Source organism: Euprymna scolopes, chromosome 19, assembly GCF_053919585.1.
Source record: "Euprymna scolopes isolate OS-2025 chromosome 19, ASM5391958v1, whole genome shotgun sequence".
Taxonomy (NCBI): Eukaryota; Metazoa; Mollusca; class Cephalopoda; order Sepiida; family Sepiolidae; genus Euprymna; species Euprymna scolopes.
In genome coordinates, this window is record NC_136500.1 from 136,214,159 (window position 1) to 136,238,621 (window position 24,463).

A 24,463-nucleotide genomic window follows, 5' to 3' on the forward strand; every position below is an offset into this window, starting at 1 on the left:
CAAAAAAAAACCTTTGACTATTTGCTAAGCCTTTACCTCCAAGCCACCCAGCAATTGCCATGAAAATGAAGAGAATTAAGAACTAATAAACGCTCAATTCTGGCGCAGACCTTAGTCATTCCAGAGTGTTTAAACGATGAAAGTTGTGGACATTGCATAAACGTTCGTTAACTGCCTTTTAGTTTATACTTTCCAGACACTGCCCATCCTGAAGTATTGTTAAAGAGATGTGATGATAATACTCAAATAACAATTCTTTCTTTTTATGTATCACTAGCCTGGGTGCCCGGCGTTGTCTGGGTGTGTGAAGGAAAAAAAAAAAAAAATTATAAGTAGTAGGCAGGCTCGAAACCCGTAATGCACCAGAGGAAAAGGAGTTGAAAAAAAAGCAAATGGTTTAATCGATGCGTCTACCATGATTGTGATGTCACGGAATGTTGAAATAATGTTTTTTATTCTACGTTGTTGACACGAGGTTTGAATTCCTTGCAAAAATGTAGACGTCAAAAAAAAAAAAAAAAAAAAAAAAAAAAAACCGTCTCAGTTGACGGTGAAAGAATTGATGTTTTTGACCAATTTTTGGATATTTGTCGTCCGGGACATAGAGCTTTAAAATGATACCAATTTTGTCACGGTCTGGCGTGTATATTGAAAGTTTTTGGCAGACAAACACACACACACATTCTTTGCCCTTTATATAATAGACTAGCGGGGGTGCCCGGCGTTGCCCAGGTGATTGGAGGTATGTGTGATGTGTGGAGAAAAAAAAAATAAATAAAAAGTAAAGGTTTGTAGGCAAGCAGGTTTGAAACCATGACGCAAAGGTGTTTCCCAGGCGATCGGAGGTATGTGTGAAGGAAAAAAAAAAATAAATAAAAAAATAAGGGTTTGTTTGATGCAAAGGCAGAAAAATAAATTTATTTTACAGAATAAAATGAATTTATTTGATTCCATGCAAATCTAAAATAAATGTTTAATAATATTTTTGTTTGTTTTATTTTATTTTGCTCAAATCTTGTTTAATAATTTCTTTGTTTGTTTTATTTTAAAGGGAAAATACCCCCCCCCAAAAAAAGAAAATTGACTTACAAAACGGAAAATACTTTAAATACTTAAAATCCAAGGGCAGGTCACTCTCGAAGAAAAAAATGGACCAATCAGATTTAAGGATGACTTTTTGAAGACAGAGAAACCAACATTTTTATATTTCAATTTACATGATGGCGATAAGTTAAACAAAATGACCGGCTTCGATATTTTGTTCTACGCTAACAATGGTTAATTTTTTAAACAAAAAATACTATTTAGCGAAAAATAATTTGTTTGGCAATAGTGGCCATCCTCAAATAATTCTTTGGAATTTATAACGCTAAAATTGGATTATACCGGCTTTCGGTTCTCTAACTCTCTAGTCTTTTCAAAGATCTATAAGGGATGATAACTCTTACTCTTTTTATTTAGAGTTATTCCCCCTTTTTATCGCTAAAAAAGTTGCAATAGTATTCTTTGGATTATCGTCAACCTCCAGAAGAGTGTCACTTACAACTTGTTGTAATTGGCTGAGTAAAATATATTCTCAGAAAAATAAAAAGGCGCTTCTACACTATTGGAATGAAATTTCAGGAAATCGTAATACTAAATTTCACATGAAAATAATGGTATCTACGTATTTCTCATATTTTTTTAGATGATTAGGTCCCAAAAATATGAAAATCGATAAGATAGAAAATTAATTATTAAAGAAAATAAAAAATAGAATTCGATGTAAATAATCATAGACACAGGAGAGTTAAAAAGGGAGGTAATTTTCTGTTTTGATTTAAACAAGATGGTGGCAATTGTTCACCTGCTAACACAAAGTTGGTTTTTTTTTTTAATAATTCAGTAATATTCAGGTAATTTTGACTGCATAATTTGGAAGCTACTATTGTAACTTATAAGTGACAGACAAGGCCATGTTTTACAAGAGAACAAATATAAGGAGATATATATATATTATTCCTTAATTGGAATTCATTTTTTTTTGAGATGAGCATTATATGTTAATTTTTATTTCGGACTATTAGTCTCATCTTTATTAGTTGTTGTTTTTGGATCTTTTTATTGGTTCACAACGTTTCGGCCAACTTCCTCTGGCCTTCGTCAGGTGGTAACCGCGACGGATAGGAACTTCGAATCTCCTAACGTGCCACAGGTAATTGGTAAAAAATGTGGTGAGACGACAACAACTACGGATGGCAGTGATGGCTGAGAATGCAGTTAGGAGATTTGAAGTTCCTATCCGTCGCGGTTACCACCTGACGAAGGCCAGAGGAAGTTGGCCGAAACGTTGTGAACCAATAAAAAGATCCAAAAACAACAACTAATAAAGATGAGACTAATAGTCCGAAATAAAAATAAAAAATTAAAATATAAGGGGAGATAATCAGCAATTGTTTTGACAGTTTCCATGTGGATTAGGATCGTCTGCCCTTCGACTGGACGATTCGATCGAAAGATCAAGTTTACTTGATCTTTCTTAATTAAAAATAAAACTACTTGATCAAATTATGTGATTTTTTCGAGTTTTTTTTTTCTTCATCCTGTTATTTTTTTTTTAATTTTAAATGCTGCCAAAAATACCCATCTGTAATGAGCACCAATAATTTTATGGTATAATCTAAAACAAAAAAAAAAAAAATAAAATATAAATTACCGTCCTGAAGTTCCAAATGTCTTATCAAAAAAGATGATTCCATGTTTTGGTGACGTACAAAGATCTAAAAGTAGCGAGTGTACGATACTACACACAGATTCCAAGGCGGGAGTTTTTTCAATCTCTTGAAACTGGAAAGAAAACAAAGAAAACACATGAGGCTACTACCATTTTTTTTATTGCAACATAAACTTGCACAATTTTTTTAGCTGTATTTTAATTAGTGTTGGGACCATTTATCGGAATTGGAATCGAAAGATTTGGGGGTATCGAAAAAATTGATGCCTATTTTCCTATGTCAAAACAACTTTTTTAATTGTATTTTTTTAAAATGTTATTTTGTTTAAACCAAAATCATCCATTGCTGGTAATAATGATAAAATGATAAATGTTTATTGATTTTAAACCACCAGTAAAGCTAAAATCGATAGATCACCTTCCACAAGTGTATTTAGGAAAATATCTGCATATTTAACATGTTTTTATGAAAATCGGGAGAAATATCAATCTTATAGTTAAATAAATTAGAAATTTATAAAGAATTGGAATCGGGAATTTAGCACGGACTCTGTAATTGTATCGGAATCGGGAAAAATTTTGGCATTGTCCCATCACTAATTTTTAATAAAAAATTTCAAATAAAAAAACTTATTTTTTTAATCTTGTTATTAAAAGTTCAAATAAAGACTAATTGTGCTATTTATATCTGTAGAATTTAGGAAGTACATTAGTTACATAGATTCCACTTTTTTTTTTAAATATAGTGCCTATTAGAATTAATCTTTATGGTGTATATACTTTTCATGGAATGAAGATGTCATATTCCAAAAGTCATGTGAATTAATTTTTTTTTATATTTTTTTTTTAATTATGACTTTTTCATTTTTTTTATATTAGTTCCTATATTAGTCACGTTATTTAGAGTAAATCCATGGATAAACAAACTTCTTACAAATTTAATTCGCCTCAACAGAAAAACAAAAATAAAGAAAACAAATCTTCATGATGTGTGTACCCATGACAGATAAAAATTGCTATAATAACAAGGATTCAACTGCCATGAACCCGGTACAAAAAGACCACCATTTATAGCATTTGAAAAAAAAAAATGCATGATTATATCATGTGCAGACATGAAACAGCATGATGAAATCAAATGACTCCCACATACCAATTTTTCAATTCTGACCTCTATCACAGCCCTTTTTTTTCCAGATGCAAACTGATTAAAAAGTTTTCCACATATCTGAATACACTATATACCAAATTTAATAAATAAAAAATTTGTTGAGTATATAGGCTGAGATGTGTCCTCACAATACACACACACATTTTCACTTTTATAGATATACTAGCAAGGGTACCCAGCGTTACCCGGGTGTATCGAGGTGGTGTAATAAGGAACCCTGGGGGGGGGGGATAAGAAAGGTGATAGCAGTAGCGGGGGATCAAAACAACAGTAGACAGTTTGGGTGGAGCGATGTGTTAAAAAAGTAGTAGGCAGGCAGGCTCGAACCTGTAACGCGAAGGAGGAAAAGAAGTTTAAAAAACAAAAAAAACCAACGTCGGAAGTCGCAAGCACTGGAATTAAGAGTAATCAATCAAAAGGGGATGATTATTTACAAAAATGTTGATAAAAAAAAAGCGACCCCACGAGTGAAGGAATTAATATTCAACCAATTTTTTGATATTTGTCATCCGAGACGCCAAGCTTCAAGATGATACCCATCTCCTCAGGATCTGTCGCGTGTGTCGAAAGTTTTTGACAGACACACACATTCATCCAGAGGGTAGGGGGCAGTGTAAAACATGCTTGTACACCACATTTGCTAGCAAAAATATCCAACAAAAAAGAGCCTGTATATGTATAATTTCCCTTGACAAATCAACTATTATCAGGCAAAGTAAACGTGCCACATATTAGTAGTAATACACACGGACGAAAAAACGCTTTGGATAATCACAGATTTCAAGGTAGTTCTACTAAAATAGCCATATTTTTTAAACCAAAGCACTTCAAGTCTTCAAATTACTACTGTTTTGTTCGGAAATTAATATACTTTCAAATGAATTAATGAATATGAATGTACATTATATATTTTAAGAGATTTAAGCAAATAAAGTGATAAAAATGTGAACGTCATAAAATGGCGTTTTCGTTAAGGTTTTGTAATAACCCCCCCTGTTTTCTAAAGGTCCGTACCGTGATTGTATGAAGAATTTCGTCATGAAATTTGGGAACTAATTAGAAGAGGTGTTAATCTTAATACTGTCAAGTGTTCGAAATATTTTTGACCATTTCTTTTTTTGTCGTGTTAAAAATAAGACTTTAATATGACGAGTATTGAACATTTTGAAAAAAAAATTCTTCGGACACCCAGTAGTAAGTAAATCAATCTTTTTACTATCTTTATCAATTAAAAGTATTATTTTATGTTGAGTAGGACCGCGGTAATTGATAATTTAAAAGGACCTACCCGAAAAAAAAATTGTTTCTATTTCTCGAATTTGGTCAAATGAAGTTAGTATTACTAGAAGCAGCAGCAGCTCCAGCCTGTAGAACCAGCCATAGCACAGCACAGTGTAAACAACACGCGTTCTTTAATTTTTATTCAAGAACGAATTAAGAAAAACATGAAAATATGAATATAAATGTTCTTATATGTTTAATGAGAGCTATTTTGTTATCAGAATAACATTAGTTTAGAACTATTCGGTTTTCAGAATGTATAATAACAACAATCCCAACCAATTCGGCATTATGAATCTGTTGCAATTTCTCACATTGCTCGTCAAATTTAAAAACATGGTTAAAAAAACAAAAACTTTTGTAGATATATAGCTTGCATGCACTTTTATTCTTTAAATTAGTTTTGAACAACGAATTAAAACAATGTTTTACTGCGAACAGCCACAAATGTTTTTTTTTTCAAAATCAAAATAAGTATCAAAATCTCGTTTATACATAGATTCGAAAAAGTTGTCAAAAAACAAATATATAACAAATAAATGTTATCAAAGGCAAGATAAGTTACTTTTCTACCAAACTGGATATATTTTTTGTGTTTTTATTCAATGTAACATGTTTATTCAGCTCGAAAAACATACAGTGTTTACCGATTTATTGGAAAATTAAAAATGGCGCCCGGCCCGACTCTCTTTGACATGGTAAGTTTGAGAAAAGGAGTTAAAAATAAAAAAACTATACAAAATACTGTTAAAAGCTCACCGAATATGTCAGCCTACGTCACGGTAACATATATTGAGCGAGTTTCTAGCAGTATTTTGTCTACTTTTTTATTTTTAACTCTTTTCCCCAAACTTACCGTTTCAAGAGAGTCGAGCGGCCGGGCGCCATTTAAAATTTTCCAAAACATCGGTAAACACTGTTTTCAAGCTGAATAAACATGTTACATTGAATAAAAACACGAAAAATATATCCAGTTTGGTAGAAAAGTAACTTATCTTGTCTTTGATAACATTTATTTGTTATATATTTGTTTTTTTGACAACTTTTTGGAATCTATGTGTATAGTAATACAAACCCTCAAAATCTATATCAATATTCTTGAAATTTTAAAAGCAGTTAGAAAACACATCAAACTACAATTAGGAAGCTTTTTATTTCGTTATTTTTTTTTTCTACTTATTAAGCGAAAGATATTTTTACAACCTGCTCCAGCGTAGTATAAACGGCCTATGGAATTAACACCTTCAACCTCGAAAATAGAAATCAACAAATTTTTGAACGCTCTCTTTGAAAAAAAGCTCTCTTAACTTCACCTCTAATACAAATTATGTGTGGCAAGTCTCCTCCTAAAACACTCTTTAACCCTAACAATAACACTAAGTTCGAGTGGCAACCCCCCCCCAACAAAATACCTCTGTAAGCCACATACAAGCATCTAAAACAAACAAAAAACAGAGCCTTCCTTAAAGAAAAATACACATAAAAATAAATTGGTTAACTGTCCTAAAATGCTAGAATGGCCAGGAAATGATGAATTATTTTACATTAAATTTTTGTGAAACTAACCGCTCCCCCCTCTAATATTGTTTTTGTTAGCTTTGTCTCTGTCAAGTTTTCAGTATGTTCACACATAATTTTCCTTAGCCCTACAATTAATTCAAAGTCCGAATGGCAACCCTCCCCATATTCTCATTGCATAGAAACGCTCTTAAAACTACACATAATCATCTTAAAAAATTTAAAAAAAAAGCATATTTTCCCATAGAAAAAAAAAAACAGTTAACTGCCCTAAAATGCTAGAATGACCTGTAATAGGAAATTATTTTACATTCAATTCTAAAATAATTTGTTTATCTTTCATTAAAGTTTTTCATGGCATTTTATACATAATTTCCTAAAAAGGTAGAATCACATTTTGGAGGGGTGGTCAGAAGGAGTTGAGTGGGGTTAAACAGAAGGTGTTAATCTACAATAATACCAAAGAAATATTGCAATATATTCATTTTTAAATGGTCTTATGTTTAGATTTAAGTTTTTTGTACATAAAGCACATTACAATTCAACTTTGAGTTCTCCAACTTCTTTTCTGTTTATGGATACATGGCATTTTTAAGGAATTGCTGCATATTTATGCACATTTACTGCAGATTATTTGGAAACCATAAACTTTGGGAGATTTTCAGTTGCATATTCTGATTCCTTGTACAAAAATACACTTATATGGTAAATTTCATTTCTTAGTCTTGTGTTTTAACAAAGATATGACATTTTTACTGAAAAAGTAGTGTAAAAATGTGACGAAACGCATATGGTCTTAAAGAGGGAAAAATATCCAAACGTGTGAGGCACAAAAATAGCCATAACTTCCTTAATTTTAATCAGATTTTAAAAATTTAAAAAGATTCTTTCTTAGCTCATCAAGCTCTTTCTATGCATACCAATATTGAAATATTTCAAGCTATTTCAATTTTTTCATGTGTATTGCTAATATTAGCTGTGGTAAAACCATAGACCGACACACATCATTCAGTACCTCCAGATCTTTCTTCTGTTGCATTAATTTCCACGTTTTCGGTCCAAGCCAATTGTAAACTCTGGCCAAGTGAGTCAAGACGTCGGCTGAAAACACTTTTACTTTTTCGCTTTTTGTCATCAGTTCATTTTTCACGATCTGAAAGCAAAAAAAAAAAAAAAATGGCACAAATTCAAAATTACTAAACATTTAAAAATTCAGTTTATTTTTACCGACCTGAAAGGGAAAATGGCACAAATTCAAAACTATTGAACATTTAAAACAAATCAGTTCCTTTTTTTACAACCTAAAAGCAAAAATGCCACAAATTCAAAACTATTGAACATTTAAAACAAATCAGTTCCTTTTTTTTACAACCTAAAAGCAAAAATGCCACAAATTCAAAACTATTGAACATTTAAAACAAATCAGTTCCTTTTTTTTACAACCTAAAAGCAAAAATGCCACAAATTCAAAACTATTGAACATTTAAAACAAATCAGTTCATTTTTACAACCTAAAAGCAAAAATGCCACAAATTCAAAACTATTGAACATTTAAAACAAATCAGTTCATTTTTACAACCTAAAAGCAAAAATGCCACAAATTCAAAACTATTGAACATTTAAAACAAATCAGCTCCTTTTTTTACAACCTAAAAGCAAAAATGCCACAAATTCAAAACTATTGAACATTTAAAACAAATCAGTTCCTTTTTTTTACAACCTAAAAGCAAAAATGCCACAAATTCAAAACTATTGAACATTTAAAACAAATCAGTTCATTTTTTACAACCTAAAAGCAAAAATGCCACAAATTCAAAACTATTGAACAAATGTGAAAAAAATACAGATTACAATTTCTTTTTATTTTAAAACTAAGTACTTTCAACTTACAATCATGTCTAAAGTAAAATTGTGTTGAATCAAACATGTTTGAGCGAGATGATGTTGTAATATCTCTTCTGCATGAAAGAGGTTGTACAAAGTAGAAGTTACAATCAACCAATAGATTACCAACTTAATTTTCTACTTCTTCAATAAGGAAAGGGTGCGCCAAGCAGCATCTCCCTAGACCCGAGAGCAGTACTACTCCCAGAAAAGTAGCGTTAAGAGCAAGGTACTTTCTGTAAAGTGAAAAATCATTCAACCATTTTTCAAACAACATCAGTAACAGATTTGGTGCAAGTCCACCATTTCAGGTCTGGAGAGAAAGTTCTAGAAACTGGAGATCATTTTATTTCTTAGATGTACATATTAAAATGAATAACATGTAGATGGCATATTTAATTTAACCATGCTTATTTAGTACTAGCAAGACCCGTTAACCGGCGTTGCCCAGTATTGACTGGTGGCAGTATGAGGATTTAAGATTTAGAGGGAAAAGTAGTAAATACTTCCTTAAAGATGTTGGCGATCATAATGACATTTCTACTAGGATGTAATGGATTTTATCAAAACAAATACATGTGTATAAAACGGCGTTCTAAAGTTACATAAGATGGTGGATAATAGTTTTGGCATAACAAATTTGTATGCATCTGTTATTGCAAACATACAGTAATTTGGTCCAGAGGGAAATTTCTGCAATCAAAATATTATATAGAGATTATACTTAATTAAAGGAGAATAAGAAGCAAAAATTTGTATGATGTACATACTTATCACGGAATGAAGCTGTCATATTCCAAAAACCATATCAATTGATCAAATAGTTTTGTCTTTTTTTTTTTTTAATTTTTAATCAAGGAAATCAAATTTTATGAGAAAGTGAAGATGAGGTCAGGAGAGGCCATCTTGTTTTAAATTTTACCAAAATTCAAGAACGACAATTTAATTCAACTGTAGAGATTTTGTTTGTATTCAGAATAATTGAAACGTATTTAATTACTAAATCGTAAAATTTAATTTTCTTAATTAAAAAAAAAAAAAAAACGAAAAAAGAAAATATTTCATCAGCTTATGTGATTTTTGGAATATGACATCTTCGTTATTTAATGAGTATGCACACCATAAAGATTTTTCTGTATTTTTGTTTTTTTAAATAAATGTAATTCAAAATAAACACAATTTTTTTTTTACAAGGGAGTCACCACTTATCAAGGCCTGAAAGCCACACAAGGCTAAAACATATCAACAGAACCTTGATAGGTCTAACACTTTACTTAATCTTGGAACTGTGTGTAATTGCTACAAAAATGTGACCCCAACTTTAACGCAAGCTTTTTAAGTCGGGGCAGCGTAAATAGCAACATAAACAGTTCAAACATACAAATAATATAAATAGCAATAAATCACAGAAAAAATTTGTTTTTAAAAAACTAGCACGACCCATAGAAATCCCATCTATGATAAATAAAAACGTGATTTAACTGAAGACATTTCTAATAATTTATTTTTTTTAACATTAAAAAAAACGAAAAAAAAACAAGGTTGATAGCCATTAGTCGCATTCTCTTGTGTAATGAATGAATGCGTGAATGTAGGATTGACATAAAATTCTTAAAGATAAACTAAAATGACCAAAAAATGGGCTGAAATGACTTAAATAAATAAAAAGTAAATGACTTGGAATGACTTTAATGAACTTAAGGATGAATTGAATGATCTTAAGAATGACTTGAATGCTTAGAAAATAGCTGGAATCCTTCAAAAACAACTTGAATGATCTGGAGAATGACTTGAATGGCTTTGAGACTGACTGGTGGTGGGTGATCATTTTACATCAAATTAATACAGAAAAGTGATCCCCCACTTTATATCACAAAGTTACAAACATAAGTACAGCATGTAGTAAGAACAGATACTACACTTTGAGATATTAAATCTTTTATTCATGTTAAAAATACAGTCAAAATCAATGATGAACAAAAAACTTAGGCACATGGCCAACTCAAAAAGGGGGAATTGTGGGGGTCGTTGGTCATAATTGTCACTCCAGAACTAAACAAAATCAAAAGTTTCTCCCAGCTAGTATCTTCTTTCACCATAATACCACATTCACCCTTTCATATTGGAGGACGTCCTACTTAACTCCCAGTTTTTAAAACATCTAGTTGATAGACTGCCTGTTCCACTAGGTTTGTAAAAGGAACCTCGCTTCTGCGGGTCAGTCTCTAGGTGGGGATGCCCTCTAGATGGGAGTGAATGGAGAAAAGAAAATTTTGTGGGTAAGGAATGGGGGTTAGTTTGTATTTCTTTCTCTCCAAGATGGGTGAAATTTAGAGGAAGGGGGTTAAAACAAAAATTGCAAGTAAGAGGGGGTGAGGATCTTGGAGGCTTCCTAATCGGGGAGGTATGGAACACACACTCAGCTAGTTGAGAGGCTACGTGTCTAATTTTACTTTACGGAACTGCGCGTTCCATACCTAGGTAGGGAACACATATTCAAATTTGGCTCCTCTTCGTACACAGACTTGCTACATGTATCCATCTTCTGTCAAATGCCGCACGATGCAGCCTTCTTCTATCACATCTGATCTTCACCCGTAGTTGGTGTTTAAAGAAAGCAATCAGATCCTGATCAGAAAAAGACAACACCCCCAGAAACCTTGCAGATGCGATGTCCAAATCACCATTCTCGCCACGGCCAGGATCGTAACGTAGACCATTTGTCTTTCCCAGTGCCACGGTGGCCTCACGTTGTCCACGACATTGGATGCAGTAATTGGGCAAGGATGCTCAGGATCGATGAAGCTAAGAACAGCATCTATTAACAACAGACCTTTGATCTTAACCAAAAAGACCAAGCACAAAAGTGTTACGGACAAACCGACCGACGGAGTGACTTATAGAGTCGCTTGCACGCGACTAAAAAACTATTTAAGATTAGGTTCAAGGCTGATTGGATGAGAGTGGGGTGGTGTGAAGTAAACATCAATTGAAATGCATGTCGGTAAGCACACCTGATAATAAATAACCCTGTGTGCATTTATGGGCAGATACTTTTCGAACTGATACGCTATTACATAGGATGCACATAAATGTATCTCAATCATGCACTAGTTATCTGCCCTTGTTGAGATTTCCAATTTGTCTGATAGGTGACGTTTTCTACTTTCTGTTTTGTTTTCTTGACCCAACTTCCGTTAGATACGTATCTCTCAATTGATTGTGGTTGTGAAGGTGTTATTTTCAATGTAAGGATGAATACACATGTTTACATTAATGAACTCTTGTGATCACACAAACAAACGACCAGACATGTATACACAATGAACTTGCTCGGTTGAACAATGAACTTGCTCGGTTGAACAATGAACTTGCTCGGTTGAACAATGAACTTGCTCGGTTGAACAATGAACTTGCTCGGTTGAACAATGAACTTGCTCGGTTGAACAATGAACTTGCTCGGTTGAACAATGAACTTGCTCGGTTGAACAATGAACTTGCTCGGTTGAACAATGAACTTGCTCGGTTGAACAATGAACTTGCTCGGTTGAACAATGAACTTGCTCGGTTGAACAATGAACTTGCTCGGTTGAACAATGAACTTGCTCGGTTGAACAATGAAGTTGCTCGGTTGAACAATGAAGTTGCTCGGTTGAACAATGAAGTTGCTCGGTTGAACAATGAAGTTGCTTGATTGAATAATGAAGTTGCTTGGTTGTAAAATACGCTTAATCATATTTTAGTTCATGCAGATTTTGTATTTAATATTACAGAGCCAATTCTCTATTGAATATTATATATTCAAATCATTGGATAACTATATTTTAAACAATATATGCCGTTCCTCATTTGGGGGTACTAAATAGGTAAAAGGGAAAATTATTCCCAAAATGCACTTTCATAAAAATAATTGAATTCATTCAAAAGTATTGCAAACAAAAACAAATAAATAACATCTACATAAAATTGGTGAGTAGTGGACAACAAAACACGTGTCAATGGATAATTTTATTTATTTATATATATATATATATATATATATATATATATAAAATGAAAATTACAATTGAATTTACCAAAATGATCCAAGATGGTAAAATTAAAGTAAATTATAAATATTAAAGAATTAATATTTATAAAATTATCTCAGCCAGATATAAAAGCTCGATAAAACCAAATAGGAAATAGAGCTTATAATATTTTAACATATTTTATTAACTGTTTGCTCATATATATATATATACATACATATATATATATATATATGTATTTGTAGTCATCGACATATAGTCCTTCCTTGTTGTCTCACAACTCATCAGTGCCGCTAGACTAGCACCTATCCCAAGCCGAGGATTGAACCTAGAACCATCGCATTGATAGTCAGCAGTTCTACCAATCGACCCACGGGAGCGGTGCCCACAAATAACCTCGCCAAATGTCTATTTTAAACAAACATCTATCCACTACATTTATAGTGCTCAACCCACTTTTTTATAAACAAACAGCGAGCCTCGCATTTTATACACACACACACACATATATATATATATATTAGTACTGATTTCAAAATATTTTTTAAATACGACTTGGATGCCATCAGCTAGAATTGAAACAAAAACATTAAGCACTCAGCCACATTTCATATGATTTAAGCTATTAACAGATAGGTTTTAAATGAAACCCCTTCAAGCTGTGAATGTATTTGCGCATGCACAAAAGTAATAGAAATATGTCAACAAGTGGTGACTCCTATGTAAAAAAATAAAGTTGAAATTAACATTTTTTCATTTCAATTTGATGATATATTTCTGTACACATTATTCATTGATTCAAACAAAGATTTTTCTCGTTATAAACCATCTTTGGCGTATGATTAACATTTCCTGTTAATTTCAGTGGTAATTTGACTTTTAAGCGTTTACTGATTAAATATTTTTTTACACGCACTCATATGAATCTACTGTTTTAAATAGATTAAAAGGAAAAATATTCTAAGAACAGCTTTCTAAATTTCCTTTTGAAAATATACATACAAGGTGCCTTCAATGTTTTCAGACTTTTGAAAATTGTCGTAGACTTTTGAAAATTCAGTATGTTATTTCTACACATCTTATGAGATGACTGACCAAGTTTTCACGTTTAAATGAACAGCTACAGCAGGAATTGGAATACACCCTACTATAGCCTATTTCAGCGGGTGAATTTCAAAAATGCAATCTGGACACGAGGACACTTTAGAAGAACGATATGCAATAAACTTCTGTTTTAAATTTGGAAAAAATGCAGCAGAAATGTATGGAATACTTAGGGCTACTTTTGGACCATCTTGCATGAATCAAGTTTCAATTTTTAAGTGGTATAAAAGACTCAAGGAAGGCAGGTTATCCATGTGGGATAATGAGAGATGTGGCAGGAGTAAGGAAGTCAGAACACCAGAGTTGATTTACCAAATAAAGAATTTCATGGATAAGCACCATCATATGTTTACAGAGACGGCCAGTGCACAGTTCGATATCAGTGTGTCACGAGGAACTGAAGATGCGGAAGATTTGCCGTAAGTTTCTCCCAAGGGTGCTCAAAGAAAATCAGAAAAAAAGACGTTGTCATGGCAGCAGGGGGATGGCCAACCTGATCAATTTAGATCCCGTAGTCCAGATTTTGCTCTGTGATTTTTTGGCTATTTTCTAAGCTCAAGGAAAGCTAAAGAGGCCATCGTTATGAGACAATTGAGGAGATGAAAGATGCTATGACGAGAGTAATTGACGCGCTCACACAAGAGGACTTCCATAAGTTGTTGGAATGGTACAAGTGCATTGCAGCCGGAGGAGATTACTTTGAATGGGGAGAAGAGTTTCATGTGTGTACTATCAATAAAAGTGCCTATCAGAAAAAGTCTGGAAACTTATTTAAGGAACCGTGTATTTGTTTCAACAAAGAATAAGTTTTAAAAAAATTAAAATAATACAAATCATGTAAAAAAAAAAAACAATAATAAAATGAAATAAAAATAATTACCTTTTCCTGAATGAGGGGTAAAATCAAGGAAATGGTTGCACATTTATCAACACGCAAGCCCGCAAATACACTGGTTAGCACATCTGGAGATCAAATGAAATGGAGAAAAAATCAAAAGTTAAGAAAACTACAAAGAGCTTTCGAAAAGTAATGCCTTCTATTATTTTTATTCCGCCTGAATGATCATTGCATTATTATGATGACTGAACTTATTAATTCATGACCTGAAATCTCTTGCAGATATTGACAGTATGAGACTCTTAAGAAAACAACCCTTGTCATCAACGTGCATCAGAAGCAAAAATGCATCATTAAATTCCTTATAAAAGTGCAATGAGAATGATGGTGACTATGCAGAAAAAATAATTTCTGAAGCACAGAAGATTGTTGGGAATTTTAATAGTATCACTCCCATATTTGTGGCTTTTCAACCTTTTGAGTTGGGGGGGGGAAAAAAAAAAAAAAAAAAAATAGGAGGCTTTACTTTTGGAAAGACTAGCAATGGTCAAAAACACATTACCCAAAAGTACTTCCTTTAAACTCCTCAGCCTAACATTTACAGTGAACATGAACTGGAATAGATACATGGAGAGCATTGCAAAGGCTGCTGCCAAGAAGGTAGGTTCTCTCTACCGTGCTAGAAAACTACCTACACCTGAAAGTATCCTAAGGCTACCATTCGCCCATGTATGGAGTACTGTTGTCAAATTTGGGCTAGTGCATCTGCTACTTGTCTCTCGCTCCTGAACGCGGTTCAAAAGAGAGTCGTCAACCTGATAGGTCCCGAACTGTCATCTAGGTTTCAGCCTCTGTCCCACCGACGAAATGTTGCATCCCTCTGCCTGTTCTACGAGTACTTTAATGGTGAATGCTCTGACGAACTACAAGAACTTGTACCCCGCTCAACGTAAATACGCCTGACAAACTGAACAAGCAGCTAAATCCCACCCCTACACAGTAGAGAACCCTAGATGTAAGAAAGCCTTATACTCCAATAGTTTCTTCCTCAGAACTGCTAAACTTTGGAACTCCCTTTCGGGATTCTGCTTTCTCAACTGTACTGGCATGCAGAAGTTCAAGTGCAATGTGAATAGACATCTTGCTACTCACCTCCCTTCATAATACCCCTGCAACTTATGTCCCTGATAGTAGCCCCTACTTCAAACTGCCTTGTTTGGGGTGAAAATTAAAAAAAAAAAAAATAAATTTAAAAAAAAAAACCCTTGCATATTGAAATCGCATTATTGTTGTCACATGCGAAAATTGAAAAGATGCATCCGTTAATTTGTTGATTGTGCAGCAGATTTCCTTAATCTATTTAACCTTTGATGGTGATACGCATTTTCACTTTTCGCAGACACTTTGCAATTACATCACAAATTTTTAAGATGAGGATTGATAATTTGTATTACTTGGAGGTTTCGGACTACTGCTCTCATCTTGCGTAATTTTTGCACAACGTTTCAACCGATGTTATGACTAACAGGCAATCTATACAGATAAATAGTATGAATACTACTACTACTACCACTGCACGGTTTGACGTCTTCTATTCCCAATTACTGGGATTGACTGCCGCCCTGAGACGTCTTCAGACTGCCCAATCATTGCTTCTTTGGCTGGATGCAGTATTTGCCTCTGACGTCAAAGGATAACATTCAGCCGTCCAGTCTTCTTCGTTGATGTCAACATCATCAAACATCCACTGTAAAACATTTGGGTGAATTTAAGCGGCAGATATTGTTATTTCACTCTCTCCGCACGTAACACACATTCAAGCAGCAATAACTAATAATGTTGAGCTGAAAACTTTAGTAAGTAGTAGAAATTTGTTCTCAAGCCTGTGTTGAAGCTACCTGCAGTCTTTTTCAATGAAATTTTCTTTTAACTAAATAAAAGAACTTACTTGGTTTACAAACAAAATCCTGAATGATAGTATCACTTCCTGCCATCAGGAAAGATGAGAGGAAAATGATGAAGCAACTCCGGACATCTTGTTCATCCTAAAAGGAAAAATTAAAAAAAATGAGTATTAAAGTAATTCACACCTTTTTAGGATGAAAAACTTAACTGATCACCAGAGAAAAAGAGAAGAAAAAAAAGAGAGAGAGAGAAAAAAAACTGACCAGTATATTGCGCCGTTCCAAAAGGTTACGTATCAGCTCTGCTTTGGTAAAGTCAAATTTGTTAAGGACATTCCTGGCTGAATTTTCATCAAGTACAACAATGGCAGTCAATAATTTCAGGGCAGACTTGACGGGGTTTGACTTGCGCAGATCCTGCAACATGTCGTAAATTTGCTTCATGTGGGCATTGAGAACCTTTTGAGCAATGCTGTTAGCGAGTTTTTTATAAGCAGCTAAATTGTAGGCAACTCGGATGAGGATACATTGAAGTACGTTAAAGATGGCCGAGATCTGAAAAAGAAAAACAGTTTTGTTAATATGAAACACGAATTGGTATTTAATTAGCACAAATGGAAACATAAGTAAAAAAGAAATAAAAACTGGACATATAAACATTTTTCATTGAAAAAATTGTTGGATCATTCCACTGCACTAGAAAGCACCCATCTTTTAATGCAGTCTTATGAAACCGTTAGCAAGAGACAGGTGCTACTAAGCTAATAAAGGAATGCATAAACCTTAGCAATATCACAATAGTTACACATGAGCTTCAATCTATGCCCCCCCCCCACCCACTGCCAAACTTTTACAAAAAAACACTTATCTGGCCAGAACTACTACCAATAGTTTCCGACACTCTTTATCTGTGTCTAAACCCTAAATGTAGATTCCACAAGCGGAGCTTCTTTCTTAGAACCGCATGCCTGTGGAAGTCTCTTCCGTTGGCCTGCTTTCCAGCTGACTACAATTTGATTGTCTTCAAGTCCAATGTAAACAAGTTCTTGAGGAATCGTCTGCTTATGTATTCCAACTTACAAAAATTCCACTACTTATAACCAGTACTATAATCACATTGACTAATGTATACCCATTAATACTTATCCTCAAGTGGCCTCTGCACCTTGATAAGTGGTGATTCCTTTGTAAAAAAAGAAAAATATGACAGTGATACATGTTCATTCACACAATTCTAAGGCAACATGTTCAGGACTGCAGAACACAATGTGAAGGGGGGATTGCCGGCACATCTCTTAGCAAACAGCACAGGGTGATATTTAAGCATTACGATGGAGCAAAAACTATGAAATAATCTGTAGGCAACTTTACACAGCAGATCTAATATAAGCAGATCATATACCCCAAAAGGAACAGGGTTGTGGCAGGGAATATGTAATATATATCTGATGGCACATTTTTTTTTTTTTTTTACACAGTAATCACCACTTATCAAGGCCCGGAAACCACTCAGGGATAAGGGTTATTGCAAGTACATTACGTTAGTGTGGAGATTTGATGAAGTGTTTACTTAAGGGGGCGGTTCATTAGGAATTTGTTAACGTTGGACTTGAACACATCCAAGTTGTAGTCCGGTGGGAAGCAGGCAAACGGAACAGAGTTCCACAGGCGTGCAGTTCTTAGAAAGAAGCTTTGTTCATGGAATCCGCGTTTTGATTTAGGCACAGATATAGAGTGGGGGAAATTTTTCACAGTGGATTCAGCTAGATGGGTGTTTTTCGTGAAAGATTGGCGAGGGGGGACCAGAGATTGGAGTTCAGACGAGCATCTGCCATGGAAATAATGATAAAACAAGGACAGGCTCGCAACGTCTCTTCTGTGGGAGAGAGGTTGCAGGGTAGAGAAAAGGGCATCCCCCACTAAGCCACGAAGTCTATTTTGTACTCTGTCAAGGCAGGATAGGCTGTTTTTAGCAGCTCCTGCCCAGATATGGCAACAGTATTCCATTCCTGTAGACGCTCAAAAGAATCAGAGAACGCCTTGCCAGTTTCGGCAAACATTATGGATTCGTATTGCAAGTGGGGACAAATCATTACGTTGTAAAGCCTGGACAGCAAATGCCATTTATGAGGAATTTGGTAGCTCAGGATACACAATACAAAGCTCCTTATCCTATTGGATATACAAGACAAGTAGTGTCAGACGAGAGATTTCTACATATGATTACATCCAGATAGTAATGACATTTCGAGAATGGCACAACTGTGTCTTGAAACCAAATCCCATGGACAAGAACAGGGGTGAGATATAAGAGTCAAATCCAGCTCAAGATTGAGTACTGCCGTTTTATCTGCAGAAGAGGTGCTACTCAGATTATTCTTTCTTGCCTAGAGTACAAAACTGACTTCACATCTAGTGGGAGATGATTGCTCCTCTTTCTTTTTTCTCACCGTTGCTAGCATCTCCCTAAATATAAAATAAAAAATAGCCAAAACGTCAACTTACCATTGGTGGTCGAATTCTCGGTATCCTTAACAGAGCAAAAATTTCTTTTCCGTCATCAGAAATTTCACAGAAATCAAGCACGATGTCCATATTATCCGGAGCATTCGGATACACTTTAGCATAAGACACGAACAGTTTTAAACCTAGAAAAAAAAAGAAAATGATAAAAACATCAGTTATGCAAAATTCCCTATGATTAAAAAAAAAACTGTATGACAAAAAGAAAATATTGTATACTAAAAATCACAAATTTATCAAGCAGTGTTGTTTTTAAATAAAGATCAAAATTTATGGCTAAACTATGAGCGGCAATCTCTCAATATTATCTTGAAAATATTCTGAAGTAACAAGAGAAATCGTATTTTTGTGATGAGGTGTTTTCATTTATTGAGAGTGTCGGACTGACTTCCTCATCTTGGTTAATGGAAATGCTGACATTCTGCATAGAAACAACCTACTTCAGGATGGGTACTGACCTATATCAACAAGAGGAGGGGCTAGCTATGGGTTCGCCATTATCACCAGTAATGGCGAACATATACATGGAATACTTCCAAGACATGGCCTTAGGTTCAGCTCCCTTAAAGCCAACTATGTGACTAAGATACGTTGATGACACCTTCATACTCTGGCCCCATCAGGAAGACATCCAGGCTCTCCTAGACCATGTGAACTCAATAAGACCATCGATACAGTTCACAATGGAGAAAGAAAAAGATAACCAACTGGCCTTCCTTTATATACTCATATCACGCACAGAGCATGGGTTTAAGATATCCGTATATCGCAAGCGTGTGAGAATTTTATATGTTAATGTTTAATTTCTATATAAGAATAAAACTACTTGATCAATTTATATGATTTTTGGAATATGATAATGTTGTACATTTCGATTTCTCGAATGTTAACTATACAAGATTACCAAAAAAGCAATTTCTTTTTTTTTTTTTTTTTGTCAAATTCAAATTATGCAATGACTCTGAGACCCATTTAATGCACTGGAAAATTTACTAAGTCTCCAGAAATGCTGTAGTTTTTTTTTAAATGTAAGAGTAACCGAGATTCTTAACGTTATTTGAGTGAATGACAAGCCATAAAATAGGCTTAAATATGATATTTTATTTTGTCCAGATTTCATAGATATTATTATAGAATTGTGATTTCAAAAGTTTAAAAAAAAAAAAAAATATTTGGGTACCATCAGCTAGAATCAAAAGCAAAATGGTAGCATTCAAAGCTGGTGATATTACCATTGTACCAATGTGACCCACATATGAAGTTTTTTTTTTACATGAGCATCACCACTTATCAAGGCCAAAAGACCACTCGAGAATAAGGGTTAAGAGTGTACAGTAATCAATTGAACAATACAGCAACAGCAATGGAAACTCAACCCAAGTGAAACGACTGTAGTCAGCTAAAAAGCAGGAAAGCAGGAGAGAGCTCCACAGGCGTGCAGTTCTAAGAAAAGAAGCTTTTTTTCATGGAATCCACGTTTAGACTTAGGCACAGACAAAGAGTGGGGGGAATCACCGATAGTATTTTCAGCTACACGAGTGTTTCTTGTGAAAGTTTGGCAAGGGGAGACCATAGATTGAAGCCCAGTCGAGCACCCGCCATGACAACAAGGATAAAGCAGAGACACACTCGCAACATCTCCTCTGTGAGATAGAGGCCGCAGAGAAGAGAAAAGGACATCTCCCACGAGGCCACGAAATTCATTTTGAACTCCATCAAGGCAGGACGAGTCCCTCCCAGCAGCCCCCCGCCCAAATGTGGCAACAGCACTCCATCCCTGGACGTACCTGGCTCTTATACAGACAGAGAATTGCACCAGCAGTGAGATATCTACTACATCGATAGAAGGATCCCACCATCCCTCCAGTGGCCCCAGCAACAGACCCAATGCACACGCTCCATTTCAGATCAGGAGTAAAAGTCAATCCCAGAAGCTTGTCAAAACATGAGGCCTCCCCAAGACGAGAGCCACCCACCCCAATTGATGCCAGACAGGGATCAGAACGTTGATGTAAAGATAGAAATCTTGGCTTTAGATACATTAGAAGTAACCAGCCACTCCTTTCCCCATTGTACGACGAGCTCAAGATCAGAGGAGAGAGAATCAGAGAGAATTTGGTCATTTACGGTCTTAGATGTGCTAACAATTAAAAATTAAAAATAAACAATGTAGAAAATGTTCAATCATTTTTTCAATTTTGATTCATTTTTGAACCCTTAAAAACAATTTTAACCGGCTACAGACACATAAAATAACAGTCCATAAAAAATCCAATTATTTGAGGGCCCCTAGCGCCATTCTGCGACTTTTAATTTCAGAAGAAAGAGAGTTTGAAAATATGGAGACCGACAGAAATATAGCCATTTATATTAGATTTTAAGGTTATTTACATCGCTTAAAAATGGTAGAATCGCATTTTTAGGCAAAGGGATCATGTCCAAAGTAGGTAAAACTGACTCTTATAAATTGATTTTTAACTTTTTTTTTTCCACATAAATCTTTTCCATCTTTTTATTTTTGCACCACAACTAGGACTTAGGGTTAGTGATAGGGTTTAACGTTGACATTTTTTATATATTAATGTTTGATTAGAATCATTAACAGTTTGTTGCAATTTTTTGGACAAAGAATGGAGTATGATCCCACACAGCCGGACGATTCTATTTATAAACGATGCTGCTAGAAACTGACGAATCGAATTAATTCACGTTCTGCTACCAACCAATCAGAAACCAGAATTGCTTCATAAATATTAAACCTTTTCTGTAGCAATTTCACATGTTTTTTTCCGTCTCAACACGGTAAGAATGTTTTGCTCTGTGGAACTGTCTACTACAAATAAGTCACCTCTCAGGACTTGTGTGTAACAACGAACCATCGGAAACTATTCTGACTACTGCAAACCAGTCACCTCTGAAAACTTGTTTAGAACAACGAACCATTGGAAACTGTTCTGTCTACTGCAAACCAGTCACCTATAAAGACTTGTTTAGAACAACGAACCATTGGAAACTGTTCTGTCTACTGCAAACCAGTCACCTCTCAAAACTTTAGAACAACGAACCATCTGAAACTGTTCTGAAACTAAACATGGCTTACACTTCTAGACAGTTTTAGATCAGTAAATTTTTAGGGACCGTTAAAAGTCAATTTCACACAAAATTATTTTACTTTCATGAGGCATAGTCATAAAATTTCCATTATTACACACATCAGCTAAGAACGTTTGCTGGATCTGTGTTAGTTAATAGACTTTATTGGGTGTGGCACATTTGCTCAGTTGACAGAGTACTCGCCTTGCATGCAAGAAACTTGGGTTTCGAATCCCAAGTTCAGGTGTGTCTAACTGATGATCCCAAATTGAGGGTGAAACTAGAGTTTTGGACTTCCGGTTTGTTAGCTGTCATAGTACTTGTGAGATACTTATTTGATACTGGAGATATTCATAATCGAACCCTATTTTGAAAAGAGAGGAGATATAACATATGAGAAACATTTGGAATCACGTCTCCCCTTGCTGTTATTTCAGATCATTTGAAACCGTGGCAAGTTTTTGTCTCCCCTCCATCAAGGCCAAAGGTTTGGGGGAAATGTTAATGTATGAGGACAACTCTCAACCTACATACTCAATTTTTTGATCTACAGACTTGAAATTTAGTTTATAGGGTATTCAGACATGTGGAACACTTTTTTTTCTGTTTTCATCTAGAGAAAGGAATTGCTAAGGGGTCAAAATTGAAAAATTGATCCTTGAGAGTCATCAGATTTTTATCTGTTTGTCCATTGCTTTAAAACTGTGCATGCGTAAATGGTTCACACGACAACTTTCTTATGTTTAAAATAAGCAGGTTTGAAAACACTTTAATGATTGTGGCTAGCTGGCCTCATGGTTATCGTACTTGACTCACTAGGTTTTAGTTTCGATCTCGGCTCCAGCATTTTTTTTTTCTTTTTTTTTTTTACTTACAAGAAGTGAACCATTTAGAAAAAAAAACATAATACTCGCATTCACAGGGCTCAATTTCTATTCATTTTTTTTTTAAAGGAATTCAACATTACGTTTAATAACCGGCAATAATGGATACATCTACTATATATATATATATATATATATATATATATATATATACTTGTTTATTGTTATATAAACATGGTCACATCCTGCTGCTACAAATACGTTATTCACTGAACTTTTGAATAGTCAAGTCGCTGCCTGATGATATCTGTTGTTTGATTGAAACAAGTGGCTATTTGTAGCAGCAGGATGTGACCATGTTTATATAACAATAAACAAGTATTATCAGCTCTTTTTATTGAACACTATGTAACAACCTCGTTAAATTCATTAGTCCATTACTTTTGAATAAAAAACCCCCGAGTATATATATATATATATATATATATTCATATATATTTTAAGTTGGGCTTTTCATCACACTTACATTGATATTTTTCTATTTAAAAATTATTAAAACAAAGTTCTTAATATACTCAGTCATGGAGATGCGAGCTACTAAATGAAGATTAACTAATTCACATATTCTTTCAAAAATGAACTTTCATTATTCATTTTTTATGGTTCCTTATTGGATGATTGGTTTCATTTAACGATTACGCTCACTTCTATTAATGCATATTTTTTACATTGGGCGCATTTGGAGTAGCAACACCAGACACCCTAACACCACTTCTCCACACCCGGGAAACACTGAGTACCCCCACTAGTACATAATAAGATTAAAAATCGTGTTTAATTAGAAATACCAGACACCATAACGTTCAGCACTGGACAAGACACACACTGCTACTTAATTTGACACTCATAGTTTTTAAATCAGTAATAAGTACATTTCTCCTACCTCCATTAAAATAAAACTTATATAACTGGATTCACAATAAAATTTACTTTAAAATGGTATTTCAATATTTTTGTTGTGATTTGTATTTTCGAAGAAATCGATATTTAAATCTGACTATTAACGACAAAACCTGTCAGCATAGCATGTCCGCTTGCAGTAGATCACGTTTTGCAAATAAGCGATCCAAGTGTGTTCACATAAATACTCAAAGCAGAAGTTGTACCCATCGACAACGTTTATAATTGTTTTAGCTAATCAGGGAAAAGAATTATCTTCGCTACGGAATTTGAACACAACACGTATGTCTTTCTAGTCAAAAGTTACAATATCTCAAAATTAATGCTTTGTAGGACAAAGATAGAAACTGTGTTCAAACGGTATTTAATAGCAAATATATTAATTTCTTTTGTCCTAAAATTTGAAAAGAATTGGATAAAAAACTTCTTATGCTGAAGTCGTTAGAAATAGTGCCAAGCGCATATAAACATAGAATTTTTGTGTATCATGGTGCACACAAAAAAATCCGTGGGTTTGTTTTACAATCCACAGAGGTATGAAAAAGTGGCCCAAAAAAGAAATACATAACAAATAAATGTTACCAAAGTAAAGTTACTCTTCTACCTACCTCGATAAAAT

At 34.2% G+C, this 24,463-nt stretch overlaps 1 protein-coding gene across 1 annotated transcript in view; it reads right to left on the minus strand.

The window, feature by feature from the left end:
• LOC145239992 (nucleolar pre-ribosomal-associated protein 1-like) overlaps positions 1–24,463 on the minus strand; it is a 142,866-nt gene that overhangs the window by 110,651 nt on the left and 7,752 nt on the right. The window contains exons 2-7 of the mRNA XM_080103575.1: positions 18,950–19,092; positions 16,709–16,999; positions 16,489–16,585; positions 14,583–14,665; positions 7,699–7,836; positions 2,696–2,826 (exon numbers count right to left, since the gene is read on the minus strand). Coding sequence (XP_079959701.1) covers positions 2,696–2,826; positions 7,699–7,836; positions 14,583–14,665; positions 16,489–16,585; positions 16,709–16,999; positions 18,950–19,092 — 883 coding nt within the window. The remainder of the gene's footprint in view (positions 1–2,695; positions 2,827–7,698; positions 7,837–14,582; positions 14,666–16,488; positions 16,586–16,708; positions 17,000–18,949; positions 19,093–24,463) is intronic.